Genomic DNA, 19,654 nt, shown 5'->3' with positions numbered 1-19,654 from the left:
TGAAATTAAAACATTCAAAGCTCAGTAGTATTTATTAAATCGTTACTAGGCTCTGGTAGAGTGATTTAGCATTGTGAGAGTGAATGATTAATGGATAAATCAGATTTGATTTCGTTGTGATTAAACATTGTGAATGTGGAAAGTTATTGGGCCAATCGGATTTGATTTGTGTAGAAGACCTGAGATTCACTTATTTAAATTGACCAAAAGATCTGATAATGTTAACAGCTGTATAATCTTACGATTCTGTCACGAATATTAACTGCTGTCCCATGTGTGTATTTTCACATAAAATTTTATTTTATCTTCATAGTTGTGTCGGTGATGGTTTGGTGAAATTCTCCTTCACTCTCTTAAGTTCACTGTTTGGAGAACTGAGATGGGGAAGAAGGAGCCGATTGCTCTTTCGTTTATTTTTCTGTTTATTCCACCCATCTTCCAACAACTGATACTGGTCTGGGTCATGAGGGGGCAGAGTGTCTGTCAAACAGCGCAGGAGCCCCCTGGGTGGGATGCTGGTCTTTCACAGAGCACACACCCAGTGTGTGGCTAAAACTGCAGAGCTACACAGCATTCTCTGTATTTTCTTCCCATGCAACCTGGAATTTAAATTCGATTTTAAGCGATGGACCTACAAAAAAACTACTGATTAATGAAGTTAAAAGGGAAGGAAACTTGTTTTAAATAATTCCAAAAATTATAAAACTGAAAAGTGGTGCATGCACATGTTTCACTCCCTTTGCTTTGAAGCCCCAATCAAAAGCTACTAAATCAGGTAAATAAGTTCCACCTGTGAGCAATCTAAGTGTCAAATGATCTCAGTATATATACACCTGTTCTGATAGCCCCCAGAGTTAACACCAGTGCAACACCACTAACTAAGGGCTACCACCAAGCAGGTGACAGCATGAAGACCAAGGAAGTACAGATCAGGCTTGGGTTATAAAAAAATATCCCAAACACTGAACATACCAAGGAGTGCCGTTATATCCATTATTATAAAATGAAACGATCATGTCACCACAGGAAACCTGCCAAGAGAAGGTCGTCCACCAAAACTCACAGACCGGGAAAGGAGGGCATTAATCAGAGCATCAACCAAGAGGCCAAAGGTAACCCTGAAGGAGCCGGGCGGCTGTACTGCAGAGATGGGAGTCCATAGGACCACTATAAGCTGTGCACTGCACACTGCGCACTGCACAGAGCTGGGCTTCATGAAAGAGCGGCCAAGAAGAAGCCATTGCTTACCAAAAAAATAAGGCAGATCGTTGGAAACATGTTGGGGGGGGAAAAAGTGCTGTGGTGAAAGAACTGACCATCAAGGACAACGCCATGTCTGGCACAAACGTAACACCTCTCGTCATGCTGAGAACACCATCCCCACAGTGAAGCACGTGGGGGCAGCATCACCTCTCGTCATGCTGAGAGCACCATCCCCACAGTGAAGCACGGTGGGGGTAGCATCACCTCTCATCATGCTGAGAGCACCATCCCCACAGTGAAGCTTGGTGGGGGTAGCATCACCTCTCATCATGCTGAGAGCACCATCCCCACAGTGAAGCTTGGTGGGGGTAGCATCACCTCTCGTCATGCTGAGAGCACCATCCCCACAGTGAAGCACGTGGGGGCAGCATCACCTCTCGTCATGCTGAGAGCACCATCCCCGCAGTGAAGCACGTGGGGGTAGCATCACCTCTCGTCATGCTGAGAGCACCATCCCCGCAGTGAAGCACGTGGGGGTAGCATCACCTCTCGTCATGCTGAGAGCACCATCCCCACAGTGATGCACGGTGGGGGTAGCATCACCTCTCATCATGCTGAGAGCACCATCCCCACAGTGAAGCATGGTGGGGGTAGCATCATGCTATGGGGATTTTTTCCTCAATAGGAAATGGGAAATTAGTCAGAATTGAAGGAAAGATGGATGACGCAAAATATTGAGGAATTCTTGAGGGAAACATGTTTGAGTCATCCAGAGATTTTAAACTGGGACGGAACTTCACCTTCCAGCAGGACAAAGACCCTAAACACACTGCTAAAGCAACATTGCAGTGGTGTAGGGAGAAGCAGGTAAATGGTCCGGTCAAAGCCCAGACCTCAATCCAATTGAGAATCTTTGGTGTGATTTAACAATTGCAGTACACAAGCGGCGTCCATCCAACTTGACGGAGCTGGAGAAGATTTACCATGAAGAATGGGCAAAAATACCAATGTCTAGATGTGTCAAGCTTGTGGAATTGCTGCAAAGTGTGGCTGTACAAAGTATTAACTCTGGGAGGGGGTGAATAGTTATGCACGCTCAGGTTTTCTTGTTTCACAATAAAAATTTTAAAAAAAATTTGCATCTGCAAAGTGGTAATTGTGTTGTGTAAATTGAATGATACAAACCCCTCAAAATTCCTTTTTAAATTCCAGGTTGTGAGGGATCAAGATGGTGAGAATGCCAGGGGGGGTGAATACTTTTGCAAGTCACTGTACCAATTAGTGTATCTGCACAGCTTTACACTGTGGGAGGACGCCAGGGTACCCAGAGGAAAACTGCAAACCATCGGGAAGACAAACACACACACACAGACAGCATGGGGGGGGATCGGAGCCCTCAAGGTGGAGGTGTGAGGTGCTTCCCACTGGGCTTCCATCTCCGTTTATTTCTGTATCTTATATAAAGTTTAGTGTTCCTGGAAGTGTATTTTAGTGTGAGAATCGTGAACTCCAGTGAACAAACTGGAAAAACTGCTATTTTATTTAGCCAGTGCCCCCCTGTAAGAAGTGCAGATATAGCACTTGGCTAATTACTTAATTAACCCATTCGTGGGGATTGACACGGTCTGGGTGTAGCAGCCAAATATGCGTGAGATGACTGGGTGGGGGGGGGCACATCCTGCTTTTAATGTCAGAGGCAGACTGCGCCAATGAGGGGGAGGCAGCGACATACGGGGCAGTGACTCCCCACGGGGGGGGCATTGCGGTCCCCCTAGGACACACAGGGCTAATGGTGGTGGAATATCAGCCTTCACACGCTTGCTTCCTGTTGAAGCTGCAGTCCTCAGCACCTTCACGACATAAAAGAGAGAAGGTCCATCACAGGGTGGGGGGGGGGGGTTGATGTTAAACACTTCCTGGAGGCCTCTCCACTTTACTTCTCACTCGAGCCCTGGTCTTAATTACCCTGCTGCTTTCTGAGTCATTAGCTAGATAAGGGTTCAAAGACTCAGCTTATACACTGGGCTCAACCCGATTCCTAATGAATAGGCCACAAATCACCCATATGCCCCTGGGCCATTTGACTGGGAGCCTCTTGGGGATGCAAAGAGGAGCTGGCCCTTTAAGTACGAGCAGGGCTGCAGGAGAACCACAGGTAAGGAACGGGCAGCGTTTTCATGTTCTGTCGCATGTCACATTAAGAGCTCCAGTGGGGCTGAATGGACCGTACCATTCTAGCTGAGGTGCCAGCTATCATGTGGGCCTCTAAATGGACTGTACCATTCTAGCTGAGGTGCCAGCTATCATGTGGGCCTCTAAATGAACTGTACCATTCTAGCTGAGGTGCCAGCTATCATGTGGGCCTCTGAATGGTCCGTACCATTCTAGCTGAGATGTGAGCTAGCATGTGGGTCTCTGAATGGAAGTACTGGTGTCCTTCCATCCAGGTTGCTGGATGCTGTACCTGTGATTGGAAGGTTGCTGGATGCTGTACCTGTGATTGGAAGGTCGCTGGATGCTGTACCTGTGATTGGAAGGTCGCTGGATGCTGTACCTGGGGTTGGAAGGTCGCTGGATGCTGTACCTGTGATTGGAAGGTCGCTGGATGCTGTACCTGTGATTGGAAGGTCGCTGGATGCTGTACCTGTGATTGGAAGGTCGCTGGATGCTGTACCTGTGATTGGAAGGTCGCTGGATGCTGTACCTGTGATTGGAAGGTCGCTGGATGCTGTACCTGGGGTTGGAAGGTCGCTGGATGCTGTACCTGTGATTGGAAGGTCGCTGGATGCTGTACCTGTGATTGGAAGGTCGCTGGATGCTGTACCTGTGATTGGAAGGTCGCTGGATGCTGTACCTGTGATTGGAAGGTCGCTGGATGCTGTACCTGGGGTTGGAAGGTCGCTGGGTGCTGTACCTGTGATTGGAAGGTCGCTGGATGCTGTACCTGTGATTGGAAGGTCGCTGAATGCTGTACCTGTGATTGGAAGGTCGCTGGATGCTGTACCTGTGATTGGAAGGTCGCTGGATGCTGTACCTGTGATTGGAAGGTCGCTGGATGCTGTACCTGTGATTGGAAGGTCGCTGGTTTGAGTCCTGAGGCCGCCTGATTGATGCCGCCATTGGGCACTTTAAACAAGTCTTTACCCCCCAGCTCCAGGGGCGCCTGCCCTGAGCTGTGACTCCTAATCTTACTCTCATCCGTACATGTCCCTCATGGCGACCAAGATGAGATAAGCAGAAAACCAATATCCCTACAGCGTTCTGTTCTGTCCTTCTGTCTTCTCTACATTTCCACGGCCATTTTTAGCAAAGTCAGTAGCTAGAGATGTTGGTTAATGAGCTTGAAAAGCAGCAAGGAAACACTGAAAAAAAAATTGGCAGTGAGAATCAGAATCAGAAGGTTTATTGGACCAAGTACTTTGACACATACAGGGAATTTCTGTCCAGTTCCCAGTGGCTCTCATGCTAACAGCAGACACATGCACAGCTGTCACAAGATATGACAGGTCACGTGCAGTTTGGTGATATGTATAATATGCACGTGTTGTTGATAAATGCATTAAAAGTGCAGCTGTAATATTTTAATAGATGCATAATTAGAACACCCCGCGACCCAGTAGGATAAGCGGATGGATGGATGGATAATTAGAACAGAATATTTTCTAGTCATGGTATTAGTACAAAGAGACTCAGTATTGATGATGTTTGTCATCACATCAGGTTGGCTGAGTCTCCGTCTAACTTCCTTTGACTGCTGTTCACTGATTCGTCCATTTTGGATTTTCCCGCTTACCTGCCTCACATGTTGTCTAGTTTTGCTGTTCTGAACTGAAAAGAAAAGCCCCCGTTAAATGACTTCTATTGTCGCCCCAGCCCCCCACCCCCCCTGTGTAAAACTGTGTAAAATGTTTTGATCCCGTTGGTCCGATTGCCGAGTGAGGTGAGTATGTGAACGCAGCGAAGCGAAACAAAGAGATACGAGAAGCACACGATATAAATATCAGTGCGAGATCGCGGCGAGATGTCGATATATAAACATGCTTAGCATATTCCAGACTTGCACTGTACGCATACAGTATCTCATGCATTTATGCGTCATCTGCTGCTTAATTTCTTATGCTGACTCCATTATTTATCAAATCCGCAATGGGAAAGGGTCAACTATACTCTGTACTATACTCTACTACACTCTGCTCCAGTAGCCAAAACACATATAGTTGTCCAGGACTGATGCTTTAATTCTGTGTGTTCTGTTCATTAGCTGCTGTGTGTCCCGAACCTCTGGTAGACGCGTTTGCTTTTGGCAACCTTGCGAGCTAAATGTGCAAGAGCATGCATGTCAATACGTGTCCGGCTCTTAACCGTGACTACTGTCATCCTGCAGGGTCGTCCACATCTAGTTTTGCTCCTTTCCTGAAAGCCTGCCGGAGCCCTTAATAGTCATTTAACCTTCATTACTCGAAATTTGCGCTCCCCCATTTGCATAAGCTCTTTGCTGTTTCTGTATAGAGGCTGGGTGAGGGTGCAGGGTGGGGGTGGGGGGGTAATAGCGGGGATTGGTGGATGAGAGAGGGTGGCGGGGGGAGCACCTGAAAAGGGGAGCGAGCAGTGAATAAGATCAAAAAGGACTGGGAGAGATTTCGTGTGAAAGCGAGAGGTAGACGGCGAAGGATGGGGGAGCGTGAAATTCAATCAGAGGAGGCCAGCAGAAGAGAAGAAAGGGCAGGAGAGAAGACAGGAGTTAACCTACTTATCTAAACTGATGTTTGGATCTGTGACGGGGGGGTTGAGTGTGAGAGGGGCAGACTGAACGTGGTGGGGGGGGGCAGATTGGGTGCCACATCTGAGATATAATGGCAAACACAGCGGGCCGTGTTCACCGGAGCGCGTGAGGGGGTGATCTCGCTCTTGCGTTCCGGAGGGGCTCCTCATTGTCCCTGTCCTCGCATTTTCGTCCTCCCCTGATCTCCTGTTCTCATCTTCTGTTTCACTTTCTTCCCATTTTCTTCCTGCCAGTTTCGTTTTTGGTCTCTTAGTGTCTGCGGATGACATCAGCCTCGTACCTCCTCCCAGCAGGGCTGCGGTGAAATTACATCATATTTAATCATGTCTGCTTTGTACAAAGTGGCCCTATACTCATACTCGCTTTGTGTGTGTGTGTGTGTGTGTGTGTGTGTGTGTGATTAGGTTTATATTACATTGTGGGGAACAAATGAACCTGAAAAATGGTCCCAACAAAGATCTGTGAATTCAAACAAAAAAAAACTAAAAATGCCAAACGTCTCTTATTTTGCTTGGTTACTTATGGTTAGGGTGAGGGCTGGGTGGGGGTTAAGGTCGTCATGTTGGGATTAGAGTTTTCCCCATAGAAATGAAACAAAGATATAATTACAAATCTGTGTGTGTGTCTGTGTGTGTGTGTCTGTGTGTGTCTGTGTGTGTGTGGACAAACTGTGCCTTTTCCAAGGGGAAGGAAAAAGAAGAGGAACATGAGAATGATCTTTTCAGTTAAACCAATCAAATGACTAGGCTTTGTGGTGTTTGGTCTCCATAGCGATTTGGCAAACCGGAATCGCAGTAAACAAAAGGTCACTATTCATAGCAGCTACCAGACCTGTGATGGTCAGCTTCAATGTTCAAGGTTGCTGGGACTGTACATGTGCAGAGGCTGCATCAACTTCTGCTGTTCATGTTACAGTTTATGGGTTTTTAGTATCTAACCAGTGCTCCAGTGAAATGATGACCGTGCAAATAGCCGCAGTGCTTCCTGGCACTGACTTCAAGTATGTGTCTTAAATAAGCAGTCATGTATGAAACAATAGCACATGTTCTCAGAAAGAGTGCCCTCCCACCTCATATCTGGGTCAGCCCGAAGGGGGCGCTGTCTAACCACTGATTGCGGATGTAAACATGACACACCTTTCGAAGGTATGGACACACGTGGCTTTGTAGTCCCTTCTTTTCCATTCTCCCTGTCCTGTTCTTTTCAAGCCTTACCCACAAACCCACGAACACGCCGCTCGTTGAATTTGTTCTTATGGATCTCATTGATGTTAGATAAAAGTGAAGCTTTCCTGGAGAAGAGTCCTCCACCATTACTACTGAAATGCATCTACGGCTTCACCTCAGGAGGGTACTGTTGCTCAGCGGCTAACAGTTTTAGGCTCAAGCGATGTTTCCATGAGTTTACATTTGTGTGAATTTCAATTTGAGGCCCGCAGTTCAGACGACTCACACTGGCCTTCTGTCAGTGCTCTTTGTCAATAGCTGCTCTGAATCGGGGAGCGAAGAAACACCCCTCAGTCGCTCCTTCCGTGGACGGCAGGGGCTGCTGCTCCTGACATTGATCGTTATTTGCACTCGCGCTTCCTTAAAACCACAAGGTCGTGCTGGATGTAGCACAGCGTGTCAAAGGGACATGAGTATCGTTCACTGCGAAGAGGAGTTTCTTTCATTGTCGTTCGTTTTCCTCCCGTATCTCCTGCACGGCTCCTTAGTCTGTTTTCTCGAAACTCCCCTGTCATTCTTTTGCTCTCCATTTTTTTGCACTGTCTCTTTCTATCTCTTCCTTTCCCCCGTTTAAGACATCCAGTGTCAAAGATATTTGTCTCATCCTGCTTTTACTTGTCTCTCACTTATCTCCCGCTGTCTGCTGTAAGGAGAGGTTCAGGCTGGACGTTCCTACTGCCGTCCTCTTTTGTGTTTCCTCACTGTGCTCCTCCGGTTTTCCCTTTTTGGTGTGATGCTCATGCCAGTTGCGATCACTGAAATGCCTGCTGTTACGTAATATGTCTGCCGCAGCGAATTGATTTGACTCTCTGTCACTGCCGGCCCCTTTATTGGTTTATTATCTTCTTCTCTTTTATTTCCCACTTCCTCCCCATTCCTGTGTATCCAAACTCCCGGTCCCACAGAGGGAATCTCAAATGGATGCTTCCCTACACCATAGTACATTGGTGTGCTGAAGGGCAGAGTCCCACAGGTTTAACGGGATTTATTTTAATTAGCACTTCACTGATACCTCAAACACCCCCTGTGGAAACCTGCTGTCGAGTTAATAACTTCATTTACACGGTTAATGAAGAGATGAGTGAAACCTGATCACCCTGTGGTCCTTGAGGTCCAGGGCTGGCCTCCCCTGCTTGAGATTATAATGGTTATGAAGGTGATGCGATTAATACGCCTTGGCAGTATCAGAGCAGTAGTAATAATATCTATTCTTGCAGATAGTTCCATATACCTTTTGTTTATCCATCTGAATTATTTTTATATTTTCTGTCTTTATTTTGCTTCTCTCTTTTCTCCTCTGCTTTTCATCTCGTCCTCCTCATTTCCCTATGCACAGCATGTTAACTGGACACACTAATAGTGAGATCTCTACTATACTCTGCTGTACCCCACTGTACTCGACTATACACCGCTTATTGTCATGCAGTATTTAGCACCTAGACTTCAGCGGCGTCACAGAGCGTCTGTCAGGCTCCCGGACGCTACTACCGTGGATACTATGTGGAGTTTCCGGATCTCCTGCAGCTGGCCTGGACAAGTGTGACTCTTACAGAGCATATGGCTGTACAACGAGCAGGACTCTACGCTCTGCCTTTATAGATATATTCCAGATGGCTGCGGTTCAGATCCCTTCCAGTACCCCCTGCCACCAGAATCCCCTGCAGGTCATTGGAGTTGCTGTGTTAAAAACTAACCTAAGTATGGTTGTGTTCAGATGGCTGGGGAGATGTGATGGAGAAAGAGGTGACCAGCCTGGGGGGTTAATGGAAGGGTAATCCTTGTGTATTGGCTTGTTTATGGTTGCGACGTACAAAGGCAGATTACTGCCACCTGCCAGACCGGCCCTAGTGCAGGGATGCAGGGGAGCGACTTAAGGGGCCGCGACCCACACATGCGCGGCACACAGAAAAGACGCTGGACACACGCTTCTCTTCTGAATCATCCAGCCCGTTGCTCCCTTTTGCTCACTCATACTAGTGAGATTGTGGTCTGATTGGAGATTGGAGTGAGCAGCTGGGATGTCTGGGTGATGGAGCGGGCATGGGATGAGTCTGTCTGACCAAAAGCCGTAGGGCCCTAATGTTACGGCCGTTCGCTCGGTGTCGCTGAAAGCTGCAAGCTGGCTGTTCCCAGCAGCCCCCCCCTATGCATCCGTCTACTTAGCCCGTTCCATCATGTGGTGCTTCATCGTGTAGCAGTTAGCGTCATTTCCCTCACCGGCATGAAGAATGAGGAGCAAGGAGGACACAGCTCAAGTGGGGCTTCTTCAGCGCCAGTGTGTGGCTCAGTGGGGCTACGCCTCTGTGCTGGTGATCCAAAGGTCGCCGGATTCCGCCTGGCATCGGCAGAGTATTCATGTGTCTGTGGGCCCTTCAGCCATTGCAGGTGGCTGCCTGTTGCTGCCAAGCTTCTTCTCACCTATGTGGTCATGGAGTGCAAGATAGAGTAGGCAAAAGGAGAATTTCCCCACAGAGATCAATAAATTGTTATTATTATGACATTAAGGCCGAGTGAGTCATGTTACTGAATTAGGCATGTATGTCACATGATCTGGGTATCACAGGCCTTAAATGCACAAGGCTATCATGGCCTTTGATGGCTACACCGCATCAAGGCTCTGACTCTCGCACGATAAGCACAATTAAACATACTTTTCTCATTTCTATATATACTGTATTTGAGGGACTTATATCTATATATAAACACAAGTGCCAGCCCACATTAGCATCTGTTGCCACATTAGCCATGGCGTTCCTGTGACACGTGCCTCACAGCCACATGACCCACAGCTTTTTTGGATTGGCTTTCATAAAATTGCGGTTATCCTTGTGGGGACCGAAAAAATGTCCCAACTAGGTAAAGAGTTACAGGTATTTATCACGTTGTGGGGACATTGCGTCCCCACAGTTGAATAATTACAAACTCACAGACACACACACACATGCATACAGGCACTCTCTCCACCCAGAGGGACCCCCCCAGGTTGAAAGTGCACAGAGGACATGAATGTAAGTGGGACGCAGCCTGGAAGAGAGCGAGAGACTTGAGGGTTGGATCAGATCTGGTGTTGCCATCACTGCCCAGTTGCACCTCGCTCCCTCGCTCCCTTGGACACACTCTTCAGAGGCTGTAACCCCGTAAAAGAGCCGGTGAACCATGTAACATTTGCCCTCTGAAATGACGTAGACCCCTCTTAACCTCTCCAGATCCTGTTGGGTGAGCTGACGTACTTCTTCCGGAAGCCAGAGGCTGCCCAGGAGAAGACCATCGTGACGGCCGACTGCTGCTTCTTTAACCCCCTGCTGCGTCGCACCGTGCGCTTCCTCGGTGAGGGGGCCTCTCGCCGGTCCTCTAATGGGAGCTGCAGCCTCCCCCCCCCCCCCCCCCCCCCATGTGCTCAGGGTTTTAAAAATAGCAGAAATGTGCTCCAGGGCCCCCCAAGACATAGACATTATGCGGACCCCGTGGGACGGAAAGCCCCCTCGCTGCATCGATACATCCCTGAGGGTAGATTGTACAGGCTGCGCATCTGGGCTGCTCTCCCCTGTCATGTTCTTATTAAGGTGTTCGGATCTGGGCCCTGCCTCTTACAGGCAGCACATCCCCTTTTTACAGTGCAGCTTCAATGAGCTTCTGGTGCTTTCAGGGAGTAGGTACTACATGCAGCTGCTTGTAAAAATGTGTAGAAATTAGGAGATTAAATCTTTGTTACTTTGTGCTGTTGTTCCTGCTTTTTCCGTTCTATTCTCAAAGCTCTTAATTTCTTCTCCTCCCTCTCTCCTTTACCTTTCTTTCCCTCTGTCTTCCCTCTCTCTTTTCCAACTTTTTCCTTCTCTCTACCCATTTGCCAATTGTCTCCCAACCCTCTCTGACCTCCTCCTCTCCCCCTCCTCCTTTCCTGTCCGTTCTGCCCTCCATCACGCCTCTTCCCTCAGGGGTGTACTCTTTCGGCCTCTTCGCCACCACCATTTTCGCCAACGCCGGCCAGGTGGTGACAGGGAACCCCACGCCTCACTTCCTGTCTGCCTGCCGGCCCAACTACACAGCCCTGGGCTGCCAGTCGCCCATGCAGTACATCACGGAGCGCCGCGCCTGCACGGGGAACCCCTTCATCGTGGCGTCCGCCCGCAAGTCCTTCCCCTCCAAGGACGCGGCCCTGAGCCTCTATTCCGCCGTCTACACCGTGGTAGGTTCTTCGCAGTGGAGCAGGAGAGTCTCTCCTCCACCAGAGGGCCTCATGGCTTCACATGAATTCGATTACGAGTAGCTCTCAGCTTCCCAAGGGGCTCCTGCCATCGCGTCTCAGCTGTTCTGTGTGTGTGTCTGCTTTTCCGCTGCAGATGTACGTGACCTTGATGTTCCAGACAAAGGGTACCAGGCTGACCAAGCCCACCGTGTGCCTGGCGGTGATGTCAATGGGCGTGCTGGTGGGCGTGGTGCGCGTGGCCGAATACCGGAACCACTGGTCGGATGTGCTGGCCGGGTACCTAACAGGGGGCGCCATCGCTGCCTTTCTGGTGAGGGGGCCGGATCACCGGCGCGATAAGCGTGAACATGGTGACGTGGAAGTCCCCGCATGCAAAGTGGAATTATTGTCTGTCTGTGTTCATGCTGTATATTATCCGTTTAATACAGCTCATCAATCTGACTGACACCTCTGTCCACAAAAAGCTAAAAAAAGGCATCATTTGGGGCGTTTTCAAACCAGGAACAAAAACATTACGTACCAAGATGAGTCCAGGTCAGGTATAAATGTGTTCTAATTCCCAGAATGCAGAATGTGACAGAAACGGAATTATTCTGGTCCCAAAACAGAATTGTTTCTGTATTTTCCGGCTGGTAGGATGGATGAGCCACAGTAAGCTATTTTAGATGTTTTGGATAGTGGTGCTTGCTAATGATAATGAGTAATTGATTACAGGGAGGTTATTGCATTATGAATAGTTTGTTAAATATGTATCCATTTTTTAACCACTTATCCAGTGCAGATTTGTGGGGATTAAATATGTAACCAATGACAGGGGTTATAAAAATGTATGCATATGGTGGTTGGTGCGCCCTGAGATGTATATCCTCCAGGATCCTCTCTAGTCCCCGCCCCCCATGCCCCGCCCCCTCTCACTCCCGCGTCCTCCGCTACGCCCAGGTGACGTGCGTGATCAACAACTTCCAGCAGCCACGGCCCCTCCCGGCCCCGGTGCCCCCGCCACGCCCGGAGCCCACGGTGGGCATCCCAATGGTAGCTCTGCCCTGCGTGGAGAGTCCACTCGAAAAGTTAAGTGGCCATCAGGTAAGGGGTGGGGAGGGACTTCAGGGGAGGAAGGAGGAATTATTTGGGGGGGGGGGGGTCCACTCAGTCCCCATATTTATCCTTAATAGAAAACTAGTCCCCCCACATCTGTTATTTAAAAGTACCAAGCCCCATCTGTCACACACACGCACGTGGACAGTGTTCCTGTTGTCCTTGGCGTACCCTGCCAGCTGGTTCCTCAGTGGCGCAGTGAAGCGTCACTGCAGAACAGAAGCTGGGGTGACGGAGAAGCAGTTTTCCTGTCTCTTACTCTACGTGCACCTGAGACACTCGTCACCACACTCGCTAGTGACATCGCACAATCGAAAGCTGGGCTCTGAACATTCTATTAGTTCGGAGCAGTGATCCAGGTCCATTCCAGTAAACACTTCTTATTTACATTTTTATTATTTAACAGACACTTTGGCTCAAAATGATGTACAATTGAGAAGGCAGGATCAGACACTCTCTAGAGCAATTGGGGGTTAAGGGCCTTGCCCAGGGGCCCAATTGTGATATCACTTTTCTGACCCCAGGATATGAACTTGCAACCTTCTGATCATAGGCAGTGTCCTAGCCAGCAGAGCCACAGATTGCCACCATCATAAGGCCAGAGAGGCTCCGAGAGGAAACCAGGCTGTAGCTGAGCCTCCTGTCCCTGTCCTCATGCCTGTCCTAGTTCCTGTCCCCATCCCTGTCCTCATCATTGTCCTCGTTCCTGTCCCCATCCCTGTCCTAGTTCCTGTCCTCATCCCTGTCCTAGTCCATGTCCCCATCCCTGTCCTAGTCCCTGTCCTCATCCTTGTCATTGTCCCTGTCCTCATCCCTGTCCTTGTCCCTGTCCTCATCTCTGTCCTCATCCCTGTCCTCATCCCTATCCTCATCTCTGTCCTCGTCCCTGTCCCCATCCTTGTCCTAGCACCCAGGGAGGACATTGTACCTTCTAGTGAGCAGCAGATGCTGGTGATTTATGACTTTAGGAGGGACCTGAATAACCTGGACAATGACTTGGCCCAGAGCAGTAGGAGGATCTCGCTCCACTGAGAAGGAGAACGGCAAAGCACTTCACAGATCCCCTTCCTCCAGGCCGACTTCCTGTGACTTATTTCTGTTACCATCCTGGTGTGCATCCTTGCTCTCCCCAGCTCTCTGTCCCTCTATCCTCACCTTATTCCCTCCCTTCTTTGCCTCTTCTCTGCCCACTCATTCATCCCATTCTCCCCTTACCTTTCCTGCTCTCCTGGTTCATCTGCCTCTCTCTCCCTCTCTCTCTCGTCTTTTCCTCTGCAGACTTCAAGAGCTCCGTTCACCGAGATCACATGACCATCAGCACTATCCCTTCCCCTCCACCCCCGATGTCCTCATACCCTCTCGCTCCATCTCCAGCGAAGTCTAGGCCCCCCCGACCAGCCCCGCCTCTGTGCTGCCCACCCTGACAAGCACCTGCCCCTCCGCCGTTCCCACTCCACCCAGGTATAAGTTTGGCCCCGCCCTCTCCTACGCACCAGTTCCTCCGCTAACACAGCGGTGAGCTCTCTGGCAATCTTCTCCTTCCCAGGACTAAAAATCCGCCCCCCTGCAGCATCAAAGTCATTGTTATTATTTTAATATCCACTATGTCTGTCATGTGCCGACATCTACATTTCAGTAACGATGACGAAAGTCAATATGCTTCCACGTTTATTTGACCGTTTTTATATTCTTTTATATTCCATTTTCATGTCAAAGTGCTAAACTCCTGATTCAGTGGCCTGGATTTATTTTTTTGTTCTAACTTACGTCTATTACAGCACCTCCTACATCCAAATACTAAATTCTAAGGGTTTGTTTTTCACTGTTACAAACCTTTAAAAAAAGACAGGAAAGAGGAGATGTGGCATTCCGAGTGTTTCTATCATCATTTTAAAGCGAATTCCAAATCCCATCCTGCCCAAACTACTACTAAGAATGTCTAGTATGAGATGGTCATTCTCTGGCTATGGAGAGACTGCATTGAAAGATCTTTTGGCCTCGACACGAAAGGGACTGCTGAACTCCTCCAGCGAACTACAAAGGGTGTCATTCACAATGGACTGGGCAAACCAACATGCAAGCAGCGTCTGTCTCGTTACTCCACCCAGTGGCCAGTTTCTGCCACTGCATGCATAACCCTGCAAACGCTGTGAATCTCCAAAGGTCAGTCCCAAAATCAGCTGACCTCGACTGCCCACCTCAGACAGTTTCATGGATTCCAGCCAGCGGGGACATGCTCGCGCCCTCGGCCCAGAAGAACATGGGGCACAGTTCAGGAAAACAAAGTTTCACTTCGTTTAATATGAAGAAAGACATTTTAATTCCACTTTTCAATCAGTGCGTTTTGTTCGGAGCTCCAGCTTGAATCACATTAAATGTTCTCGCTCCTTGATCGCTGGATTTCAGATGACCCACTTCTGAGGAAAATCCTTCAGTGACGGTACAGAAATAAAAAGGACATCTGGCACCTGATTGGATTAAACCAAAAAAGAGAGAAATCACATGGGTGTAATTCATCAACGCAGCAGCATTACAATGATCAGACTTTGTCCATTTGCTGTTAATTCAGAGCCACACTGCCACTCATGGCTGCCACTACATATGAATAATGATCCAATATCATCAATATTTCTTTTAATCAATTGAATTGCAAGAAATCCTAGTGGAGTATTGCAAAAAAAATCCAATTTTGTGGTTGGTACTACCAATATAAGTCTGGTTTTATACTTCAGGGATAGTCTGTTAGAATATTCCGTCCAGCGATTGGGGTATCTATGGTGAACCGCGAAATCACTGATTACGGTTTTCTAATACCACATACAGGTTGTCTGTAGCTGAAATCAGGTTTCATAATCACTGTCCAGGGGACCTACTCTGTATTCTGAAGTCTGCCCTGGGCTTCTAAGCGGTCAAATAATCGAAAGGTCAATTCATGCTTGGCTTTAAACACATGGGTCAAGTTCAAGGGTGTTTTTGTCCGTATTGCCACCGCTGTGCTTGTGGTAATGACAGACCGGCTGCTTCCAGCCTCGAACTGTTTGTGACATTTAGACCGGTGTTCCGTAATGGCCTGATCAGGGCCTGTGAGGCCAAACTTGGGCGCTCAGGACTGGCATGGACTGACCAAGGCCTTAGGAATAGCCATGCTATCACGACGGGCTTGGTGTTTAACACCCCAGCTTCTAAACAGCTTTTCCGACATTTGCTTCTACGTTTCCCTTATATCCTAATTATAGAAGCCGGTGTTCGACTTGATAATCGCGCCTATGGAAAGTGAGAGGCGTGTTTAACAGGAGATGGAAATGTGAAAAAGAGCCGTTTCCCAGACTCATCGCATCCTCTCATTGTACCATCCACGGCCAATGCCGATACCAAATAGCCTTTGCCGATGTAGCGTGCACTGAACGAGACGGCGTTTTCGTGACGTAGTTTACCGCCAGCTTGCTATGTAGCCGTGACCGATCGGGAACCTGAATTAGTAGATACGTTCTTTTGCTGGTGTATGGGCACGCGGGATGCATAACGTGGTATATATTGCAGACTTTCTCAAAACGGGGGTGGACTGCAACCCTTGGTGAGAATAATATAAAATTGCAAGTACACAACACTTTTCAATTATTATTGAACAGTTATTTCAAAGGGTAGCTGCAACACTGACAGCTGCTTGTTAGATCATGTAATAAGGTCCCCGCTGGGGTATTTTTTTTAAAGCAACGGTGATCGAAAAAAGGTAAGAATTTTGTGGCTTGACACCGAAAAAGCAGAGTGAGAGAGCGCTACATGTTTACACGCTGATTAATCGTTAGCTCTCTTAGAAAGCACTTTACCCGAGGACTATTACATCATCACTGCGATAGAGATGTCTTTATTTGCAGGATTTTGTCTGTATTTCGTCCAGTGTTGTTGGGGAAAAAAGGACTGGTTTTGTGCTTATGATTGTTCATATGCATAGAAATTGTTGATGTTTTATATTTGTCTGGTAACTTTTCACTGGACTAGGTCTGAGTCTGAAGGTCTCTATTTTATTAATGTGACTCATTGTGATGGTTTTCCCATAGTTCGCTTTGTCAGAATATCTATATGTAAATGAGTCTGGTAAGTGTGGGCTCAGCCTTAGAGGGTCCGGAGAGTTTAAGTGAAACCATTTTACTCATTGGACTCTAGGGCACCGAGGACTGCGGCCTGTCGTGAATATTGTTTCATCACAGCGTGTGGTGGTGTGATTGAAAATATTCAAACAATCGGGCTTGATGTTTTGGAATTTTAAAACTGGTATCTAATAAGATGTGAGACAGGTAACCATTAAACCCGCAGGACAGACGCCCTGAGATATGAAGTTGGTCGGATGGGACTATTAAGATGGGATGGGTCTATCAGAGTAAAAAGTGTGATCACTGGTGACCTCCTCCTCCTAGAGGCCAGAAGAGCAATGGCCACGACCCAGGAAGCACTTCGCACTGATTCGCTCCCCAGAAACCCGATGCAGAGAAACACCGGCTCCCTAGTTTATTAACGGCGGGGGGCAACTCCTTCTCTCACTGAAATCTCACCGTTCATGGGTCCGTGAAGCTCAAAGGATCTTCTGATCCTCCTCAGGAATAAAGAAATACAAAAGGGAATCCAAGTTCTGACATTATTTATTAGATCACGTTTGATGTGCGAAGAGTGAAATAAAAATGAACTATGAATGGGTATTTTGAAGGAAAAGAATACATAAAGAAACAGAACATGAAATTTTATGAATTAAGCATTTTCATTACTATAGAAATCTTTTATAAGGTATTTATTCTGTGTGGTTGGAGCCGGAGATGCTCTTTATCTCGTATTTTTTGTTACAAATACAGAAGAGAGTATTTATACATATTAATATTTAAAAAACCATGCAGAGACAATCTTTCAGCCAGCTGGGGAGGTAGAGAAATTAATAGACATTAATGTAACTGAGGGTAACGGTATACAGGCGTAGAAAGCACACAAGATGAAAATACAGTCTAATGTATTACTGTGTTCTACGGTGTGATTAAAACTCAATCAAGTGGGCTATCCACATCCCATTTTCTGAATCCATATGCACTGTCTGTTTCTGGTGTACCTTTTTGGGACGTTTTGTTGTTTTTACGTTTAGTTAACGATCGTATCTCATTTATACAGCCGAGTCTTTTACTGGAGTCATTCAGATTAAGTACCTCGTTCAAGCGTACAACAGCCATTACCTTTCAGGTTATGAGTCCGCGACGATACCTGCTGCCCCCTGGTGGCGAAGTGTTGCGGTCCTTGTAACTTTTTACGGGCAGACTACAGCTGCTCCCTCCACTGGGCTCGGCTGTTATATCCCCGCTTTTAAGTTTTTAGTTTAATCGGAGTTTTTCCACACAGCCTATCTTTCTGTAAAAAAGTGCTATTTTGTATATGAAAACCTGTTCACCGTACATGTATTTGTACTATTTCGCTGGAGTGTTATCTATGGTGACATTGCGTTGTTTCTTGTATAACTTCGGGGGACTTCTAAGTCGTTATTACAGGCCAGCAACAAATGAAGGCTTTTCTCCAATCTTTACGCCTCAGTGTGGCTCCAGCAAGGCTGCTCACAGACTCCAGGCGACTGACTGGAATCCAGCGCACCAATATAACTGACTGGCTCTGCGTAGGTCTCTCCCGTGTAGGCAGCTAAGCTCCGCACCGAGCCAGGTGTGAGGGATGTGTTGTTACAGGCAGGATGTTGTGAAACCAGGTAAGATGAAGGGCGATGGCACGGTGGCCGGTGCGGAGAACATCCTTATTTTACCAACAACGCCAGATTTCGAATTCGTCGCCTCTGAGCCACTTTGCTTGGGCGTTCTTCCCCAAAACTGTGGAGCGGGGAGTGAGGCGACTGTTCAGCCATTGACAACTGAGTCATTTCATCACGTATTTTTATTCATTTCCACCTAATTTATGTACAGGAGCTTTGGATAGTTCATTTTTCAAACAAACACGGTAAAACATGTTATTCCTAAATACATTGTGTACAGATTCATGGCCAGTGCTTAAGTGTTTACAGCAGCAATTGTTTCGTGTGTTTGACGGGTATTCGATACCGTAGGTTACTCGGTTAGGATACTCGGGTCTGTTTGAATGAGTGAGTTTGAATATCGACCGTTTTTTATTTTCAAATTAGTGATAATTGCACTCCCATATTTACCTTTTTCTTGTTAGATTAAGTGGGCTAAACTTATTTTCTTTCGCTTGTCTGGATCCGCAGCCCTGCAGATTCGGTTTTACCGGCAGTTCCTTAAATGCTCAGCGCGAACGGCGTTGAGTCATCTTTGCCGTTGTCTGCACCAACTGGGGTAGTGGTGTAGACCGCAGTACACTTTTAAGGTGTCATTGCCAGATTTACACCATATCGATATCTTCATCAACATGATTCCTTTTTAATGAGACGTCATGGAAGTGTGATTCTTTATGTCTACATTGAGAAACAGCTCCGACTGAGGTCAGCCCACTTCATGCTAAATATGAGTAAAGCCACGTCCTTTCCGTGACGTCAACTGTGACTCGGAGGAAAGAAAAGCCAGCTGCCCCGCTGTTAATTTACGTTAGGTTATCGTTTCCCATCATTGCCGTATGACTGAGTTGGTGTCTTTGGAATCCTTGGTAAAGGTGTAATTAAAAACACATTGAAGCAGGGGTTTTTGTTGTTCTTTTTTGACCTGAACTTTTTTAATGGCACAAAGAATCCACATGTATAACGGGGTGCTTGAGGTTAAACTTCTTTTTTTCATGTTGTTTTGATGTATCTTCTATTTGTAAAGATTTGTCTGATAAGAAAATAAATATGCATTCCGGTAAAAAAAAGGAAAGGAATCGATGTGCATTGTTTTGTTTGATGGTGTGTGTTTGTGATGATTTTTTTTTTTTTTTTTTACAGTTTATCTAAATTATGATTAATACAGATTTACTAAAAGTACCCAATGCATAGCAGGGGAATGTATTGTGGAGACTGAGCAGGGCAGCACACACAGACAGCGAACAACGACCAAAGAGGGAGCGTGACCCTAGGTGACACTTTTATACATGATTTACAGAGGAGCAAACATGAGGCAGCTGTGGCTGGTTAAGCAGAGGTTAGGAACAAGAGGTAAGACTAACGAGCTTCAG

The 19,654-nt window shown here is 47.3% G+C and overlaps 1 protein-coding gene across 3 annotated transcripts in view; it reads left to right on the top strand.

Moving 5' to 3' along the window:
• plppr2b (phospholipid phosphatase related 2b) overlaps nt 1–19,253 on the top strand; it is a 36,454-nt gene extending 17,201 nt beyond the window's left edge. For 2 of the 3 annotated variants that reach the window (XM_049014159.1, XM_049014161.1), the window contains 5 exons: nt 10,419–10,539; nt 11,148–11,398; nt 11,553–11,729; nt 12,359–12,486; nt 13,793–19,253. In XM_049014159.1, coding sequence (XP_048870116.1) covers nt 10,419–10,539; nt 11,148–11,398; nt 11,553–11,729; nt 12,359–12,486; nt 13,793–13,898 — 783 coding nt within the window. In that variant the 3' untranslated portion in view covers nt 13,899–19,253. Of the gene's footprint in view, nt 1–10,418; nt 10,540–11,147; nt 11,399–11,552; nt 11,730–12,358; nt 12,503–13,792 lie in introns of all 3 variants that reach the window. The other variant, XM_049014160.1, reaches the window with a different exon arrangement.
• The last annotated feature ends 401 nt before the right edge of the window (nt 19,254–19,654 follow it).

Source organism: Brienomyrus brachyistius, chromosome 5 (genome assembly GCF_023856365.1).
Source record: "Brienomyrus brachyistius isolate T26 chromosome 5, BBRACH_0.4, whole genome shotgun sequence".
Classification (NCBI taxonomy): Eukaryota; Metazoa; Chordata; class Actinopteri; order Osteoglossiformes; family Mormyridae; genus Brienomyrus; species Brienomyrus brachyistius.
The sequence above is the reverse complement of the archived record's forward strand: the minus strand, read 5'-3'. Positions and strand labels throughout refer to the sequence as shown.